Below are 20858 nucleotides of genomic sequence, written 5' to 3'. Positions count from 1 at the left end.
GAAGTTCTGGAGAGCTCAGTCTTCCCTCCACTTGACACCAATACACATTTGTGCATTCATGATGTTGTTTTCAGATGAGTGAAATCAGGGCAGGTCTCTGAGCACCACCCCTGACACAGAGAAGAGTATTATAGCAAAGAAGAAATGAGTAACAAGCAGTACAGACAAACTTTGGCAAGACAGAGGTGATGCCTGCCCGAAAAGGGTAATGTTTACAGACAGGAAAGCTGGAAAAGCAGCAACGCCTCAGCTTAGGGTATCTGCCTCCCATCTGCTGATATATCACGCAGCCTTAGGGTCTGTCTGGACTCATCGCTACTACAAGAAAACATTGTTCCTTTCGAGCGGTATATGAGAAGATTGAACTTCTTCCCCACAGAGGAGAGGGAGCCTTTTGTGCATATCCTTGTCAACACAAGACTGCAGGCTTACCACGTTCCCTCTCAGAGGAAGATGGTAGGAACTGTACTCAGTCGCCAGTTTGTACACTCATGCTGCTTTAGAGCATGCCTGCTGCTACCAGAGAGCAACAGCTCTCTTACTGGTGAGGAGCACACCCCTGTTTGCCTCCAGTAGCCTTTTAGGCAAATTTCAAGCTCTTGATGCTAATCTCAACAACCATTAATGACAATTTTGCAGACTCTAACAGGTGGATGCTCTACCTCAAGTCTCCATTCCAAGATCAACGCAGATACTCAAGTTAATGGAAAATGGGTTGAATCTACTGAAAGCAATTAGCGGAATCCTAAGCAAAGGCACTTATTCAAGCAAAGAAACCCCATTTGAAAGGAAAGCTGCCTTGAGAACTCACCAGTCAAAGCTAAGATATTTGATTCTTGTGGATTTTGTATGCATGTATCAAAACAGTAAATTAATGGTGAAGTAAAAGTTTGTGTGCTGCAAACCTGCTGATATACCAGATTGTGTGACTCTCATACTGGTCCTGAAATTCTACTTAGGAGGCAATTCTTTTTACCAGCCACCAGGGTACCTTCGATTTTATTTCTTGCATAAATCATCAGCTTTTGTAGGAAGGATCAGATACTGAACACTATTCTAGTATTGTCACAGTGCCTTTCTAGTCTCTATGTCCTGGCAAAACTTACAGTCACTGATAGTGATCTGCTCATCACAATATCCTGTGGGAAAGTCTATATCACATAGGAGCCAGCAATGGCTCTTTTTACTCTTGGAAAGTGACACAATCCAGAGTTACTGGAACTCTTATTTTCTTTTTCCCCCCTCTCTCCTTTTTTTTTTTTTTTATATTCCCTGTTAAAATCAAGAAACTGAGCCACATATTTTTAATAATGAGAATCTGGATGAGGTTCAATCTAAATTTTGAAAATATATTCCAATTAAAGACTTTAATAGATTCTTGGCTTTCCCCACATCTCATTGCCATGTGCATTCAATAATCCCAAGCCCCCTTTTTCCCTAGTAATAAGTAGACTGCAGAGTGGGTGACATCATTCTCCAGAAGGTCAGCCTCTCCTGGACTGCCATTTTCAGAGCATTTCTTGCAAAGGTTTTGTTCAGGGTGGACTTTTTTTTTCCAAATTGGCTGCAGATCTGCTGTGATTGTGTCAAACGTGGTGCTTGCCCTTGTAAAGCTGCGATGACTTTCGGACTGAGTGCTCCAAAAGAGAGGTTTTGTTCTCAGGCCAGTGGGTTTCACTGTCAGAAACGACATGTTCTTCTCCTTGGTAGGAGAATATGGTGACCACTCAGGTCACAGACCTGCAGAGACTAACTGATGCACTTTACTTCAACAGCAACACGTGCAAATAAAGCCCGTGGACCGCTAGAGTCAGCCACACCAAGCATCTGTGTGACTGGTTGTGTTATCGGGCTCTCCAGTTTGTGTGGCAGCTGAAACCTATCATTGTGTAGATTAGAAAGTTATTTAATCCCTGTATGAAACAGCTGCATCCAGAGCGCCGAGTATCAATTTGGTGTGTCACTGTGGCCCTTGCTCAACATACAGCTTGGGCCAAACAAATGAGCAAAGCACTAGGATGTATGTTGAATGGCAGAAAGGATAATGTGGAAAAAATTATAATACCTTGCGATAATTGTATCATGTGGATGCATCTGGAATACTCTGTGCAGACTTGTTTTTAAAGAAACGATTAAGGACGTGGAAAACTTCCCACTTGAAGAGAAATGAAACGACTAGTGCTATTCATTGTGAGAAGCACAGAAGAGGGACAAAAAAACCTGTGAAACAATTAAATGTATGAAGAAGGTGGATGAGGGGAAACTTCTGTTCTCCTTATCTCTTAACATCCCACAAAAAGGGATGAACAATCAGTTAGAGTAGAAAAATCAGAGCCACTTGAATGAAGCATGTTGTTCCACACAGTTGTGTCATAAAAACATGGAAGTTGCAGTCACAAGAGTCTGCCAAGGATGGGTGACACAAAGCTACCACGTATTCTTCTCTCTGCAAGATAGTTTAGGCCGTAAAGATTTGGTACTTGATCTTTTGATCTTATACCTAACACAAAAACATAGCACTACACCAGCTACTAGGAAGACAATTAACTCTACCCCAGCTGAAACCAGGACAGTGTACAAACTGAGTTTTCATTCTCAGGCATCTTCTCCATCCAACAACTCATTCTACTTTTTTTTTCCTGAACCTTCTTCATTCTCTTTCCATCCTTTAAAAATACATACAGTAGAAGATCATATTGTAATGGCAGTTTGCAGCTAGGAAATTCTCTCCCCACCGCTTACCGCTTTTTTTTCTACACCAATTTTTATCACAGTATTACATACACTATCCCTTGCCTGTGCAGTGGCTTATCCACTGAGACCTCCAAATTCTTATCAGAGCCAACGCTTTGCAGCACATTCAGTGGGTATGTATGTATGTCCTACGTTTTGTTTCTAGACACATGATATTGTAGTTGGCCGAACTAACAGCCACGCTTTGTTTGAGCGCATGCAGGTTACCAAGCAATCTCTATTGCCCTTCATACCTTTGTCCCCATTATTACTGACCACTTTGCAGTCTTTATGAGATTTGTACCTTTTAGCAACTGCACTGTTTCATTTAGTTCTGGTCAAGTTAGTACTGGAACCAGTCTCTGCAGAGCAACACTGGGACTATCCTCCCTGGATGGTGTATTCACGGTTATCATGTCAGCTTTGAGATCAGTCAGATAGTCATTTCCTAATATACACTAATGCTAGCTTTTCCAAGCTGGCACATGTGGCAATAAGTTAAATGCTCTCCAAATATCCATCACACCTATACAGTTATTTCTGTCAGTCAAATCTCTAACCTAACCAAATAATTCAGGTGGATTTGTTTGGCAAAACTGTTTTGGAAAAGGCAGATAACAATTTTATTTCACGAAAAAATTACCAAGTGGCAAAAGAAAAGCTAAGAATCCATAGCAAACCATAGCACAGAAAAATCTAGCTGGAAACCAGCAAAGGGACCATATTTATGCTGCTGAAGTCCCAAGCTTCTGCCCCAGAAAGCATCCATTTTCCTACCACAGTAAGGGGGACTCGTCTCTAAAAAATCAAGGCTGAATTCCACAGTTCCTACAGGGGATCTGTTCCAGCACTTCACTAGACTTTATATAACGGGAGCCTATCACTTTTTTCCTATCCATCACAGACAGCATCTTATTTCAGTACTATTATGTACTCTGTCCCTCCTCACCAGGCTGAACAACCATAACTCACTCCTCACTGGTGATGTTTCTTCCTAGGCATGTAGCCACTTTTGCTGCTCTCATCTTGTCTCTCTGCAGTAAGCATGCACTCCTTAAAGCTGCAGCGGACACATCTAGTCCCAAAAGTCTCCTGTAGCCCCAGTGCAGCTTCCCAACTAACAATTCAAGGGATAAAATGGAGGCTTGCAACTCCTCAAATTTATTCAGAAATGCCACATATTTGCCCAGCTTTGGAGACAACAGCATGATCTAGAATTAAAGTGTCCATTTATTAAAATAATACCCTGAAAACTTCTAACTCATAAACATGCAAGGGTATGAGATAACAGCATGCAGCTCAGAGCACTAAAGCTTCAGGTGGGAGAGAGGAGCAGAGTCCCAGGCAAGTCCCTTACAGGAAAAGACTGGCAAAAGCTCAGAGGATCTGATGTGCAATAGCTGATGCTGAAGTCAGCTGTTAAACACCAGTGATTTACTCACCTGTCACACACTTCATGTGCTTGAAAGCAAGGGGATGAAGCGGTATGGACACTGTACATCCTGCTCATCTTAGATTTGGAGGGAAGAATCCCATGTGGCTTAAAGCCACCTCAGCATTTCTTGCTCTTTCTGCCAGCAATTCCAAGACCTCCAGACCAACGTATTTGTGCTGGCCCTTGGGGGCTGTCCTGGCAGCCAGAAATTAAAACAGAGTGTGTTTGTACCTTGGCTTTGCACCTATTGCTGAGACCGGGGTCAGCTTGCTACAACCACCACTGGAGAGGTGAGCACTATGATGGAGGGAATATTTCTGATTCATTATCTTGAGGTCGTTTCACATGGCTAAAATGCAGTGCTCAAAAGCACAGTTTTGTAGTCAGTTAAGTTTTGAGACTGACCTAGGGACACAACTTTAGTTAAGGGCTTCCCTAAACCTAGTGGTCTGTGGTGCGGTGGTGGTGGTCTGCACAGAGCCGGCTGCTCACAGGGTACTGGCTTGCTTCCTGATTTTTCAGCTGCCAAACTATATTAAAACAAGCTAAAAATACATTAAATAGTTTCCTTTCCTAATATTACCTTACCACGTAAGCAATAGCTGGACTTGCCACTAGGACGTTATCTGATAACCGAGGGGAGGGGAGGGGAGGCGTGCGAGCCCGAATAGGGGGAGAGACAGAGGAGGGAGGCTGCTTCAGCAACCGTGACCAGAAGGAGAGGCCATTATGTTTCTATTTAGGTGGGTGATGAAAACGTTTCTGAATCCCTATTTTAACCCGTCTCTGACCACACACCCTACCGCAAGCGCTCCTCGACACAAGCCCCTGAGCTTGTGCGAAACCTCTCCTGCCCCATGCTGCACTGTTTAAGAAGGGTTGGGTGGTTGTGTAAAGACCGTGCATGGAGAGTCTGACACAGCCAACGGGAGCGTGGTCTGTCCTCCTCTAGTGCTGTGCCATCAGAAAAATTATTTAGTGGGTTAGCTGGGCTCCGGGATGTTGCACGGGGACCTGGAGTGGGGAATGGATGGCCAGAAGAGATTCCCTTCTGATCCTGTCCTGGTGATGGGCAGCCCCAGCAGCCACTGCTGCTACCCTCCCTCTGGAGGAGACCATGCCATCCCCAGAAGGATTCGAGGTCTGGTGGGAAGTTTTGGGATGATGTCAAGCTCAAGTGTGAGAGGCTGGAGAATATGCTACACAGGGCATGCATTTGTTTTTGATTGTTTAACATCACAGGTGTCACATTTGAGCACAGTTTTGGATTGGGGTTTTTTTCTTGCATTTATATTGGAATAAAAAAACTACGAGGTTGCCCTGATACATCTGTTCCCAGTGATCACTTTGTTTTTAACTAGAAATAGCTGCAATGAAGTGAATGGGGAAGTCCTATCTGTGCAGGGGAAAAAAAAATAGTAACACAGCCTGAAACTAGAGATGAAAGCCCTACTTAACAAATGAGAGATGTAAAGGGCAGAAGCTATGAAAAGACACAGCATGAACAAGCGGAAAACACTTGGCCTACCCAATAATTCCTCCCAGCCTTTTACTAGCAGAAAGCCTCTCCAGCAAGGCCATCGGGTTTTGAAAGCGAGGCAGCGTGATCCTGGGGGGAGGCACGTTTCTGGTCTCCTAAAGCTTCCAGAGGACATACACCCCTTCCCCTTATGTTTCCACACAAATAGCAGACCCTAACTGTAAACGGAGAACAACGTGTCTGACATGCTGGAACGTTTTGTCGGTCACTCTGTGCTCTCTTTGCGCTTAACTCAACTCATGCCGTGTACTTGGGCCGGTTCTCCCAACCCTGTGCTCCTTTCTGCTCATTCTCCTAGCTCTTAGGTGCACTGGGAATACCAAGGAGATGAAGCGGCTCCATTGCACCTCGTAAGGCACGGCCTGTCCACGATTTCCATCCACCCTCTCTGCTGTGTCCTTTCACAGCAGTCAAGAGCTCAACAAGAAATGTGACCCCACCAGATGCATGGCAGAGCGTGTTGCTGCTCTTCCACCCTCTTCTCCTGCTCTTTCCACAGCTCTTTGCATGCCCTTTGTATGCTCACCTTGCTGCTTTTGCATTGTAGTGAAGTCTTCAAAGGTGAGAGTGCGCACGGGGGGCCTCCAGAAGGCGTAGGTCTCCATAATGGCCTCCAGCCCTGTCCTGTGCAATGAAAATAAGGCAAGGAGAGAAGAAGAATGTCAGTTAGCTGGCAAGGGTATCAGCACCAGGGAAAAAGCGCTCCAACCTCACTTGACAGACTGCCAGCGGCCACCGAAAGGTCACCTTGGCATCTGTGAATTCCTCAAGCAAGCCTTCCCGCACAGGTGCTAGCCACTAGAGCAAAACGAAATTTCCCCAGCCCAGGATTTCAAAAGCTCCTAACAGTCTTCCAGCCCCTTTTTCTTTTTTTAACAAGGATCCCAAACTTTCTGTCTGCTTTGCAGGTGACACAGGACCGTCAGCTCCTCAAAGCATGCTTTATAGTAGAGCGGGCTTCCACACTTTGTGGATGCAAGCTGTGATGCAAACGAGGGATGTCTGGAATTCAGCCTTCAGAATCCGAGAGATTTTGTGAATTGCCTTTCCCTGACACCTCCTAGTTGTGGACATTGCTTTGAAGTGCTATGGGAAGCTGTCCAAAAGGGAGTCTCCTTGGGTTTTGACTTCAATTAGAAATGCATAAGAGGTTTTTTATAAAAGATCAGTGGCATCTCTGCTTTGGGTCCCTAACTCATGGCAAAGACAGTACCAAAGAGAAAAAAGCCAAAAATCAAGTGAGAACTTTTCCTCTTGAAGGGCTAGGGTCTCAGATATATTCTTATTTTCACCACAGAATGCTAGCTCTGCTGAAAGTCTCTAACTCCACAGGCTCAGTGAGGACATAGGTGCATTATCAGGGAAAGACCCCCATGTTCTTTATGAGACAGCCCCCTGGAATTTCTTCCCAGGAAAGGTTCTCTTCTCTGGAAGCTGCACATTGCTCTGTTCCCCATTCCTCACCTTTCCCTCTTTTCCAGCGGCAGATTGTAGCCCTCGCACTGACTGAACATGACTTAGAGATGCTTCGTCAAATGCGAGAACATATCCCCTTTCAATGCAAAAGGCTCTAACATCTCCAGAGCCTCTCATCAGATGCTGAGCTGATACTGGAGCTGCCTTTTGCTTCTGAAAATGTCTTTCTGCACGTGCCTCCACTCAGTTAACTTTCCAAAGTGTCCCCGGAAGCTTGGATGCTTTAAATACATTGGAGTTGGCAAACCAAACTCTGTATTTTAAGAGGAGGTTTAGAAGAGAGGTTGTTGCATGGTGTTTATTAGCTGCTAAGCTGTTAGAAGTAGAAACAGAAGACATCTCTGCATAGCAGTCTTACACTAGCGCTGAGCACATTACAACAAAACTATTTGGTTAATACAGTGGCCTCTGCCAGCTCATGGAACTGGGAGACAACAAGGCAGTGCAGAATGTGAACCCATCTGCTAAGCCGGGCTCTGTGTGCAAAAGCAGCTCTTCGACTACTGGTACCACCCCCAGGATTTCCTTCGCTCCCGGGGTGAGAAAGCCACACATGTTCAGACTCCATCTGCGTCTTGACACATGCAGCTAGGAAGAGAACGGTACCTTTTTGCAGCCTCGTGAAATGATCCCCAGCCCAAACACCAAGGGAGGACTTTCTGGTACCATATATCCAAGGGGCACAAAATGCCCTGAGCAAGTTGCAATGCAACAAGACCTGCTGTTGAAAGGACCTGCCTTGACGATTAAAACCAAGTAATACATCCAGAAATGCAGACTGAAAGTTCCAGCTGTGCCAATCCAGCTGCTCTGCGTCTGCCACAAGGATCGTGCAGGGAATTAGGGAGGCCAGCACACTGAAACCAGTATTCACACAGTCTGGCTCAGTCAGATCCCCCACTCTGCATCAGCATCTGACTTCTAGCTCTACTCTCGTGACTCCCAGTAAAACCCAACCCCTAACAGGAGGTGGCTCAGGGAAACAGTAAAGGCAGGTTAAAGCTATTACCCCTGCCTCTGCCTGGAGTCTGCATCGTTCTCAGCTCAGCTTGACTCACAGTTCAAAGTTTCTAGCTCTCCATCTACCACTTTCCCCTATATCAATACAGTTCTCGCAAGTACCGTATAATTTGTACTTCTAAAAGAAAAGGAAAAAAGAGAATAGTCAGGAGATAATAAAAAGAAGAAATAAGAGAGTAAATCAGGAATAATACACTGCTTTTAAGGGTTGGATCCCACTGCGCCTGTGAGCTGATAGAGGGTAAATGGCAGCACCGAGTGCAGCTTGCAAAGCTGCTCTATTCCTGTCCTGTATACCAGGGAAAGGAGAGATGCCAGCAGGGACCCACGTCCTCCCGCTCCAGGGGAGCAGATCTAGAACAGTCCCTTTGCTGTGGACACAGATCCTGTCACCTTCCCCTTTCCACACTGCAACTGCCAGCAGCAACACTGTGGCTTCACCGGATTCACAGATTGCCCCTGTAATGCTGAGGGCAGCACTGCAGCCACAAGGTACCTGAAAAATGAATGCCAAACTCCACAGCTGGCTTAAAGCCACTTCTTTCCTCTTCCTGCCCCAAATGAGAGTCCTTTACTTTCCCAGAGGTGTGCACATGTTGGACATGCATTATAAAACACCCTCTCTAAGTATGCAGGTGACAGAGCTCAAAGTCATGTCCAGTTCTCCTACGCACAAATTTAGGTCCCTATATACTAGATCCTCCTTTTTTCCCATCTTTTGGTTTGTTGGGTTCTTTTTCTTTGTGCAGAATGAATGTTGTGGGTGTTTTTGAAAGAGTATCTAAGCAGAACACATCCTTACTGAACTTTCACATCGTTCCATGCATCAGACAAGATCCATGAGATAACAGCCTCATGTGCTAACCTGCTAGGCACCTACCACCCCATGTATGGAGTCTTGCAAAAAAAGAACGTCCAGCCATGCAAAAAACAGCTTTGGTGAGATGGCACACCACCTTTGAGTGACTGATTTTATAACTCTATCCCTAGCCTTTCAATATATTTTTTTTTCTCCTTTCTGTGATGTATTCCTATTTGTGAAAGGTGAGGTGAGCAGGTGGGAATCAAGAAACTCCATCGCTGTCAACTCTAACACCCCTCCCTCCCATAGCAGTTTATGACATTGGTGTGGTACCAAGATATCCAGAGCCACATCGCAGACCTCCACCACAGGGCACAAAGGTAGTGCTCTCTTAGGCAGCAGAAATACTGGAGTGCTATGCTGTTTTGTGTGTGTTCCAGCCCCTAACAGGGAAAACAAACCCCACTTGGCCCATGAAGAGAAATTTTGGGACAGCAATAAATGCTGACAAAAAAAAGAATTGTTTTCAGCATTTCTGAAATCTCAGCAACTTCTTCTGGGCTTTGGTGAGGGCTGCTGGTACCAAGTGTGCTGAACATTATCCATGTGGCATCCACTTTCTCTTCCAAAGAACTGCACTGAAAAATTGACTTCAAACTGTCTATCAGGCCATAAAGCCTCCCCTCTCACACCAACTTTATGAAGGAAGTAAAAAAAGTATCAGAAGAGGACTCACTGCCAGCTTTATTTTAATAAGGTCAGTCCTTTAAAAGGTATCCAAAATTTGCTCTCTCTTTTTCATTCATTCTTTTATTTTTAGTGCTATAAAGTTTTAATAATAGGTAATAAATGAAACAGTTCCATTGTCTGAAAAATGAAAAAAGATGTACAAGCTATCTGTGCACCTCCATAATCCATCCCATATGGCCGACCTTGCCATTCCCGCTGCACGTAGGATTCAGGTCATCGTTTCATTGTTCACTGGGGAAGCCAAACTATTGGCTCCAAGCACCCTCCTGGCTCTCTTACCCTAGACAAAAGCTCAAAGAGCATTTCCAACACAAACAACTTTTATTCACCTCAGCTGCCCACATCTGAAAGGAAAGTGCTGTTGCTTGCCTTCAGCTTAGGGTTTTTTTCTTCCCTCACCCTGCTGGGTTTCCTGACTGTTGTCCCTTCTGGCTTCCGCCTGGATAAGGAGCTCCCCCAAGCATCCCACTGTCAAATGAACTTTACTCAGTCTCCAAAAATAGGCTCTGTGGCATTAAACCTGCACCCTCGCTACCCAAACATTTGGCTAGCTGAGCTCCATATGTCAAAAACTCTGGTTCTCAATCTCTTGAAGTTCAGGAAACCACCGCAGTAAAACCTGCCTCGTATATACATTACGTAGGTATCTTTTCACCACCAGGACCGGTTCTCTTGTTTCGCTTTTACAGATGCTTCAAGTGCTTTTGCAGATAAAGCAAAGAGGAACCAAAAATCATGTAGAGGTAATCTCTAATAAGAGGGAACTAAGGCTCAGCCTTCTAACACAGGCTAACTCCCTAACTCATCAAGGCTGACGGCTAGATTTCTGAGCACCATTTGTTAACATGGTTTGAGTGCTCCAAGACTGCAAAACAACGTCCAGCTGCCGAGCAGTTTGCATCCTTCCCTCTGAAATACCTCACTGCTCCTTCTCCCAGTGCAAGGACTGAGGCAGTCAGCTGTGAAGGGAGACAACCATGCAAGCAACTGAAGGAGATCCAAGAAGGGGTGCGTGAAAAGATCACACCCCAGGTGGATACAGGCAGTTACATCGTGATGGGGTGTCCCCAGGGCAGCAGGATTTTAGCAGTCTCTTGTGCTAATGAAGGCAGAGCACACTCGTAAGGAAACATACAGGAAGGTTGTGAGCTGATGGAAGTAAAAGATTTAAAAGGGAAACTAGTTTTAAAAACAACAGTCAACCCTGTCATTTCTGCAGCAGGCAACAACAGTGAAACAGTATCAGAATAAGAAATAAGCGAAGGAAAAACATCCATCTCCATTTCATGGAAAAGCCTCAAGCCAGAGCAGAAAGGAAATGTCCTAGAGAAGAGGAGGCCTAAGAGCTCCTCTTCCCCCACCATGCTCTGCTTTTTCCAGTGTTTGGGTTTTTTCTCCATCATTTGCTGGCAAACTCTAACCATGGCTTTGATTCAGTATCCTGATGTTGCTGGGATACGACGCCCTGGAGCAGTCTTAGACATTCTGTGGCCCCTGCTGCTGCCACACTGTTTACTTTTTTCCCTGTTTAAGACCTTATACAGAAAACCTCTTGGATGTATACTACGCTTGCCTGCTTCGCAAATGGCCCCTTTTTCAAATTACCCTGTTTCTTTTTCAAAGGAGGCCTACATTTTCGGTGGGACGTTCTCCAGCTACAGCCTGATGCACCGTAGCTGATCAAAGTTGTTGTAGGGACATGGGAAGCTACGGAGCGTCACAACCGTCACTCGAGTTGACCAGTGATCCTGAAGAGATCAGAAAGTCACAAGGGGAAGAGAAGCCAACCAGCAGTGTTAAGTCCCATATGGAGCGTCCTTTCCACACACAACTTGGACCTTAATGCTTTTCTCCCTCTTATGTGGACATCCATGTACAGGTCCTTTTTCAAGGGAGCAGCGGAGCGGGTAGTGTCCTCAGCTAGTTGACAACAGCGGTGCAACCTTAGCCAGACCACTGCTTGTGAGGCAGGCGCCTGACTGCTATATATGCTTGCAAATACCTTTGCCTGTTTTTTCTTCCTAAAGCCTCAGGCTGCTCTCTTTGATGTGTAATACCTTAAAGATTTTAATTCCTCTTTACATCAGCAGAGAGCCTTACTGAGCCCTCCCCACAGCTGCAGCCGTGTAGCAATTTCCTGCCCTTTCTTAAATCAATGAGCTACAAAGATCAGTAATTCCCAACCTTTTCAGGAAACTGTCCAAATTCACTGGGCTAGGACCTTATTAATGCCTTCCATGTTAATCTAGCCCACCATGTACCTGGAACTGCATCAATCCCTATTCTAAGCCCAGTTTCCAGCACAGCTGTATCTCTGCACACAGGGAAGATCTTGTACCCAGGGCATATACTACTTCCCCCGTGCAGGAGAGGAGAGCAGAGTAAAAGTCACATATGCCTCAAGTATCAGAACTAACGCTCACGGCAGGAATTAAGTAAGGGCCGTACCATCTTTTTGCATAGTTACAGTAAGGTAAGAACAGAGGAGCTGAGCTAGGAAGTCACTAGGTCAGTAAGATGTTGTCTTTATGATCATGGAGCGTGCAGCATTTAAATGGACGATGGGAAACACGGGGCAGTTGCCCATTCACTGAACGCTTCCCATACCAAACTGTGAACGAGGTAGCAGTCCTGGTGAACACACACAAGAGGAGCATGCAAGTAAAAACTGAATTACAGTGCCCATGGGGACAGCAAATGAGGGCCATGCACATGACTTTTGCTCTGGTCTGCGCACTCAGAGCCTTGCTTTACAACCCTAGGGTTCTTGTAATGTAGTCATATATGTCTAATGCTATAATTAATTTAATGTTTAAAGCCTTTGGCACACTGATTTAAAGGATACCTATTTAGATCTGCTGCACACTCTGCTGAATTCATGAATGGCAGAAAAAGTTGAAACTTTTTGTTTGGACTTTCATATTCTTTTTTGATAACTCTGTAATGTCTTTTACTAATACAAAAGGTTTTTTGATTAAAGGTCCTGTTTTACTATTGCGTTCTTAGAATATAACGCATTCTAAATAATGTTGAAGGTGTTCTACTTAACCTTTTCATAAAAATCCTGACAAAATTAAGCAACAGTCAAAGTGAAACAACTTGACATCACTGGAGAAAAACTGAAATTGTTTGAAACTAGAACATTTTTGCACTTTCATCCTGCAAACATATCAGAAACTCAATTTTTCTTCTAATGTAAAACAAGCATTTGTGCTCCATGGTTTAGAATTTCCTCTGAAAATGAAAATCTAAAAATTCCCTTCAGCCAGCTCTACATATGATAAAGAACAAACAAAATTGTCTAGGTCCCCTCTCCTACAAATTTCATTATTTTGCACAGTGTTATCCTATGACCTATTTGTCTGTTTTACAATCTGCAATCCTCCATTTTTCTATCTCTTGTTCTTCACTTTAGTAACAAAAAAATTATTTTTTTTTTAACAAACTCTACAGTACCTTTACAAGGTCATTTATTTTATCTAATTCTTTGGACATCATGGCACCATATCAGTAATACGTGAACAGTTTACTAATAACTTATCAGAGATGCTAAAGAACATTTTAATTGTGTTTCTCAACACCAAACGGAAAAGCTCAGAGGAACATGAAAATAATAGAAATGAGCATAAATAAATAAATTATCCAACAGGAAAAAAACGAACAGCAAAACATATGTACAGAAGAAAACAGCCTTGAAAGTAGTGGTAACAGAAGGAGTACTGAGGTAGCAATGAACAGGAAATTAAACATGCGACAGCAAAAAAATACAGTCACAGAAAAAATATTGTCAAGCAGGAAAGTGATAAGCTGTCTTTACAGATATGTTGTCTAAGAATATCTAAAACCCTCTGTCAGGGTTTGGGACTGCAGGATCCAGGCAGAGGTAGAAGCAGCACTGGAGGAGACTTCTGAAAAGAAACGGGGCAGTCTAGCTGGCTGACCTGGAAAGTATTTTCTAAGGAAGCCATCATTATACATTGGATCTGTTTAGGTAAAGTAAAACAGTCCTTGTATTTCCTCTAAGAACTAGTCTACAGCAAATTTCTCCTGTAAAAATTAATTAGGATCACAAAACGCCTTCCTTGGCCTTAGACACACGCCCTGTGCACTCATCAGGGGAAGGAGAGAGGAGATCAGTGAGGAAACACAAACAAGCTCCTCTTACCTGTTTCTCCCAGAATCTCTGAAACCTTTAGCAAAGGGGTTTCTGTCAATTTTTAATCTGGTGATCTACAAAGGAAGAAAAAGAGAATTAGTTGATCTCTCCCAACTTTTTTTCTTTCAACGAATGAAAATTACTGATGATTACCACTCTTGCCCAAACCACCTGTACGATGATCTTTCATATTTATTTCCCCAGACCTATATTACAGTTACCCTTCCGTTATCCATGAACAGATTATCTGCTTAGCAAACGAACAGTGCCAGAGGCAGAAACCTGGCAGCATCGGGAAACCTGGCACAGTGCTGGGGCTGAGAAGCCGTTCCCGAAGGAGAAGTACACCTCGTACCCAGGTGCAAAACCCCAGGAACTGTAACTCATCGGCAGCCATGCAGTTCAGGAAGCAGGCATACTGCTCAGGTTTGCTTGGTATCTGGGTTATCCCAGCCTCGACACTCTAGATATCCGGCAGCTGGATGCACTCCTGGACCTTCAAACAATGCTAAGGAGAAGAGGCCAAGCAAAGCACAGGCTACAGCCTCCAAAGACGGCAGCTGGCCACCCAGTCACGTGCACAAGGTGCTGCTCTTCTGGCCAGCACCTGGGTGGCCCTGCAAGGGTTTTCTGGTCTGGAAACCATCTTTTTTTTCTTTTTTTCCCTCCTCTGAACAAAGAAGATGACAGCTGGACTGAGTGCTTTGGGGGAATCTTCCTTCCTGCTTTATTTTTAGGCATGAATTCCATGTTGGTAAATATGGAAAATAATATTGGGATTTTGACCTTGCAGCCCATGGTATCATATGCCCTGTCAGCTATTCCCCAACCTGGTGCAGCATGAGAGTTTCCCTCTGCCAGCCTCACCTTGTCCTGCAGACCCTCTCTCTGGAGTGAAAAGAGAGCGAGATCTCCAGATCCTATCAAATTTGAGGTGTTTTTGCTGAAACTGCTCAAAAGGGACTAGTTTAATACAGACTGATCTGAAACGGATTTGCAGGTGTTTTGCTTCTGTCAGAACCAAGCCCTTACTCTGGATATTAACCTCAGATCTGGAATGCAGCTCCTATTTTTGCAGAAGCTTAATTTGTGAACTTAATTTCCGCTAGCCTGACTTTGCAGCTGTCCTGGGACTTGTGTGTACAGAGACAGATATGTTCTGTGGAGGATGGAATTACAGCAGAGGGAATCCCTGTGGTGGATTTGCTAACATTTTACAATTGTTTCCAGAGATGCTTCTCCCGGTAAGGCAAAGTTTTACAGCCACTGGAAGGCATGCAGGCAGATTCAGGGGATTTAAATTTATTTTTAATGAAAAGGTTTCTCCAACCCATCAGAATCTCCTTTATTTGTATTATAAAAATCCACCCCCCAATTGGGGGACGGTGTGGGCGCAAAACACCCGAATGCTTGGAATTCAGAGAGACAGGAAGAAATTTCAGTGCTTCCTTATGGTGAGGTGGCTTACAGAGCCAGTGCCTGACAGAGATCCCTCCCTTAGCACCTCCCTTACCTGCGTAATTATAGTTCTGGTCATTAGGGAAGACTGACAGACTTCTTTCCTGTCATTTCTTCTCCCTTCTCTATCCTCTTTCCATGTCTGGTCTACAGTTAAAAGTTTGTGGAGTACATGCGTTTGGGCAAGTGGGGGCAGGAAATTTCAAATGCTGCAATGACAGCAAACCCACCATTGTGTTGTAGTATTTTTTCCTCCTGGAATGGTTGATCCATTTTGGATCCCAATTTAAGTCAATTCAAGCGGATCAGACAGAGAAAAATTTAGGATTGAGTATCCAGAAGCAGTCATGAGAGCACTGTAAGCACGTGTGCTCTCTCTTACATGTTGCAAAATAAAAACTCTATAACAATTCACTAAATTTTTACAATTCACAGTTGTTACGAATTGGCTAAATATTACAATCTGCCCTGAGCTGACTTGACATGGGTCTGTCTCTCAGTACAAGAATATTTAATATAATGACATCCACTGAGTTCATGAAGTCATTCTCCAGAAGCACAGATGTTGTCCTGGAAAAAATATTTACTTCACCACTTCTGATTCAAGACCCCTCTGCAATTTATGGCAGAAAACTGTATAACCTGTTTCCCTAACAGGCTTGATAACAGATTATTTTTCTTCTAAGCCAGTTTGGACCCTCATTCTAGCTTATAACAGTACCTCGCACTCTCTAAGTGGACACACTATTAACACAGCAAAAAGCTTCACCAACTGAGATTCTGTTTCACGTGGCTGGGAAAAAATTACCTTACACAGCCCTTTTAATGCCATCACAACCCCCAACCCAGTAAGGAGGAGATTGACAGGAAAGGGAAATGGGATGCGCACAGTACCTCTCACCTGAGAATAAAACAGGGAGTATGTGTACACGAACAAGAGAAGAGGAGCACGCTGAGCCCGAAGCGTGACAGAGGTGGTCTGAAGGCTAATGGGAATCCCTGGGGCAGAGGCAGCTGGCAGATGAGCAATACATAAGGAGAGTACAAAGGGAATGGGTGCATATAAGGAGCTCTCAATGTGTGCAACAAACATGCCTGCAGAAGCGATGAAGCGGGCCACCTCCTCAAAGACTAGGACATTGTCTTTCACTGGCCACTGAAGGAGAAGGAGGAGCACACGTGTGTAAGCCACAACGAGGCCTTTCCAAATCTCCTTTCTTTGCTGGTGTCTCAAATACTTACATTCTCAAATGCTCACGTTTTCCTAGCAATTAAGTTCTTCTTAAAGATATCATAACTTTGGGGAAAATAGGGATAGACAGGGAATTTTGTAGTCAAACACTAGTGTGCACTGAAATTACATTTCTTAGTGCCATGAAGTCTAGTTTAAGAAAAAGGGCAGAGTAGTAAAAAAGCTCAGTAGTCAAGGTCTCTACAGATAGGATCCCACTGTGGCAACATTTTTTCCTTATGATATCTGGAGTCAATAGTAACACTCTCTCCACTGGGAACTGTGCAAGATCTGAATAAAACGTGAATTATGCATGAGAATTTCAGTTCATATGCAATACAGGGACTGCTGCTGCTCATGTTCAAAGACTTCTTTTGTCAGAAAACTGATGAGATTGCACTTCTCTAAAATTTTTTCCTTCACTGCTAAAAAAATCCCACAACCATGTGTTTTCTCTGTGAGGTAACAGATCTGGACTAGTTGTATTGCCTTAAAATTACAGTGGGGACAGGACACTGTAGTTTGTACCATAAGACAGCAAGAAAATGTGAACACAATACATCTCTTTATGGTTGATCTCACCTATTTACTTTACAGTAAAAACTGCAGGCATCTCATCTGCAAGGTGGTTTTCTGGCTAGATACCTCATGTCTACACATTATGCCATAGTAAGCATTTTCGTTCTGTGCAGAAAAAAAACAGTGAGCCTGTGAAGTGTACACTCTACTTGAGCTACGTTTCTTCGAGAAGTTAATGTTTCAAACATGAAGAGCACACTGATATTTATATGAACACCCAACGCAAAAGGAGCCTGAGGCATGCAGCTTTACCTGTTGATTTTGGTAGGCTGTCACTGTGGTGAAGACAGTCTCAGGGAAGTTGAAGGTTTTCACCCCATCTCCTGAAGGAACTGGCTTTGTAGGAGAAAGATCACTGCTGAAATCCTTGCGGATGACATGAACACGGGGCTGGTACTTATGCATTGAATGTAAGATTATCTGAAGAGAAAACAAAAGGAGAAGGAAAAGGATTTTTTTTTTTTTCCGAATATTCTACCCTACAACCAGATGTACAAGGAAGCAGGGATGGAGTAAGGGCTAATATGAAGAAAATTACCCTTTTCTTACAAGTATGTATGAGACAAAGTTTGTGCTATGTGCAGAGAGAAAGGGGCTTTATTGCTCTATAGGGTCAGGCAACATTTTGAGGAAAAGCACTGAAGTGGGGAAAAAAGCTCCATAATTCTGGAGAGTGGCTACAGACACATGTGCCCAGCAGGACACAGGAGCACCGAAGCAGCAGCAGCACCCTTTTGAGTCTGAGAGGAGTGAGGCTGGGGCACCAGCCACCAGGATTAGCTTCTAACTTACGTGGCCTTGATCATCAAGCTCGTTGTTGGTCAGCTTGAGCTTGTCAAAACTGACCACCTGCCTCATCCAAGTGTCTCCAGAAGCCAGCGAGTCGGGGTGGATGTAAACCCTCGGGGGCACTGGGGAGTCAGCATTGCCAGCCACCATCCACTTGGAGCTGTGATACACATACCTGAAGAGGAAGGGGAGATGGCTAAGAGAAGTTGTCACTCACTCACTGGAGGAACATTTCCAGGGCTCCCCCTCCCCTGCCACCCTACCGCACGCACCCCAAGCTCTCATTTGCAGTCAAGGGAGAATGTGCTTTATTGCAACCTCCTACCTTCCAAATGAAAGCCAGATTACCCCTGAGCCACTTGTTCAGACTTGATTCCTTATTAAAACCACCTTTGCAGTTATTTTCCCTGTAAAACTCTGCCACATGTGCCTTCTCAACTCCTTAACCCTCTCTCAGCCAGAGTAAGAGGCGAGGAAATACGGTTAAACAAAGCCCTCTCTGAAAATATTAATAAATACCCTGTGATTTCCGGAAATCTGCACTGGCTGCCATGCCAGACTGTGCAAAACACATGTGTCTTCACCCAGAAAGGGCAAAATCCAATGGATACCACTAGAACAACTGATAAAACAGAATTTCTGGTTTGAAATGTTGCGAAATAGGAAATTCTGTATAGTATTACAAATGTTGGGATTAGAGGAACAAATAATTTTTGTGTTCCTGGTCGTTTGTGATCTTTTGTGTTCCTGATCTAGCCATCTTATACATGCCATAAATTTCTCTGCCAGAGCTTTGCCTAGACACTTTTTTTTCTTTCTGTCCTGCGGCTCCTTCAGCCGAAGGCATTTCACAAACAGTCCTGCTGACACCTCTGAGTTCTGCCCTGTTCTGCCCCTCACTGGGTCTCTACTCGGCTCTGCTAAGCTGTTTCAGTCCTTACCTACAAACAGTGACTCATTTCCTGTATTTTCACAAGAAATGCAAAAAAAAAAAGAGTCTGTTCCTTCCACTGCTACTTTGCTCTATGTGGCTGCACAAGGTAACAAGGACAGAAAAAAAATGTAAGACAATATATTTATTTTCGATGTTAATGCTGTCAGAACCACACTCAAAGAAAGGGGAAAAACATCAAGCTGAGTATCAGACGCTACCTTGATGCTTCCCAGGAAAAGCATTTTCCTGAGAAACACTGCACAATCTGAGAGCAAAAATGTAATATTTAGCATTTCAAGCAGCAGATGAATTCTTGAATCCTTGGAATGTGGTGCAGCCAAGACTATTTGGGGAAATGACTTGCTCTCAGGAGTCTTTTAATGAGTATAGATAAATCACCTCTGTCTGGATAGTTTTCTGGGATGCGGAGGACCATGAGTTTTCTGGAGTACTTTTTAGGATCGGAAGCCCATTAATATCAGAGAAATCTCTTCTTCCTGTCTTTCAGCTCAGCAGTGGAGATTCACCAAAAGGTTTCTCAATGACTCCACACTGTAGGTCAGAGTCCATATCCCCTGTGGCTACTGTACTGGGCAGTGAAGGCTTTTAAAACAAAAATCACCCAGTGCAGTTCCGGCCAGACCTGAGGTGCCCATCTTAGTTCAGCTGCTACTTGCCCATTCCTTTCTCGCTGAAGTAGCTTTAGAGGCTTCAGACTCCCCATTGATAACTCCAGTTATCGGTTTCCTCAGACAGTTGTTGCTAATCGTGTCGATTGTGAAATGCATGCCAGGGATCTCCCTGATTAAAAACTGCTATTTGAAGAGAGCAAGATTTAAATCCGAAAGTGCAAGAGAGTATAATAAACCTCTGGGTTTGTGTCTCACGATTCTGGTCAAATCAGCTATGTTGGTGTAAATCAACACGGTCTCCTCCAGCATACCTTTGCAATGGTGTATAACGGCATGTCCATTGACAGTGAGTTATCACAAGGTTCCTACCTCTGCACCTAAAAAGCTTACCTGTATCGCTTGTTATCCACAGGCACAATGTCCATGGCAATATAATACTGCTGGTGAGGATCCAAGCCTGTAATTTTCACTCTCATGGCTGGAAACATTCTCCTAGGAAAAGAAGAGTAGAAATAAGGAAGAAAATGGTGAATAAGGGAGCTGAAGGGGCTCCTTAGACTTCTCGCTGACACCAGCAGCACACTGCTTTACACAGCCCAGTTCTTGGCATGACTCCTCTGGGCTTGGTGTGGGTAGCAAAGGCCATGCTGGCAGTGGTTTGACTCTTCAAATTTTTCCCACTTAAGAAAAAGGGTAGCAGGATAGCAGCCTGTGGGTAACAATAAAACATTCCCAGTCAAGCACTCTGTTCATAGCTCCGAGCAGACATTGCTGCTGTGGTCCAGACAAATTGTCCTCTCTAGGCATTTCTAGAATGAGAACCTTCTTCCTGCTGTTTTTCCTGCTGACCATCCATCTATAATTCTCTCAGTTTTTCCATTAAACGCAGGATCGCTTTAGTTCTCTTTTTTGAGAAAATCACATTTCAGTATAGAGTTTGATAGTACTGGAGTAATATTCAAAGCAAATCCATCATCCTGAAAGGTCCTCTCACTCTCATGTTTATAGTTATTTAAGAAAAAATGTCCCTCAAATTAATCTGCTTATTAGGCATATATTTCACATTTAACAGAAACACTGGCATTATTGTCATGGTTTCCTTGAAGTCCTGGTAGTATTTCATGCAGTCTTTTTAATAAGAGTTGTCTTTTCTACATCATATGATCCAGATCTGTCTTAAGCATTTTCTCCTGATAGGCAAGTTATGAAACTCTACACCAGCAAGAATGAATTCCCAGCCTTTCTTTTCTTGTCTGAGCACAGGTTTAGCTCTGCTGTGCACTAGTCACTGTTCTGGATGTGTTTGTAGCTAGGCAATTATTT

General features: G+C 43.9%; 1 protein-coding gene across 1 annotated transcript in view; it reads right to left on the bottom strand.

The window, feature by feature from the left end:
• TBX15 (T-box transcription factor 15) overlaps nt 1-20858 on the bottom strand; it is a 99567-nt gene that overhangs the window by 10632 nt on the left and 68077 nt on the right. The window contains exons 3-7 of the mRNA XM_030020884.2: nt 19926-20027; nt 17973-18144; nt 17433-17600; nt 13922-13986; nt 6235-6332 (exon numbers count right to left, since the gene is read on the bottom strand). Coding sequence (XP_029876744.1) covers nt 6235-6332; nt 13922-13986; nt 17433-17600; nt 17973-18144; nt 19926-20027 — 605 coding nt within the window. The remainder of the gene's footprint in view (nt 1-6234; nt 6333-13921; nt 13987-17432; nt 17601-17972; nt 18145-19925; nt 20028-20858) is intronic.

Source organism: Aquila chrysaetos, chromosome 7 (assembly GCF_900496995.4).
Source record: "Aquila chrysaetos chrysaetos chromosome 7, bAquChr1.4, whole genome shotgun sequence".
Lineage (NCBI taxonomy): Eukaryota > Metazoa > Chordata > Aves > Accipitriformes > Accipitridae > Aquila > Aquila chrysaetos.
The sequence above is the reverse complement of the archived record's forward strand: the minus strand, read 5'-3'. Positions and strand labels throughout refer to the sequence as shown.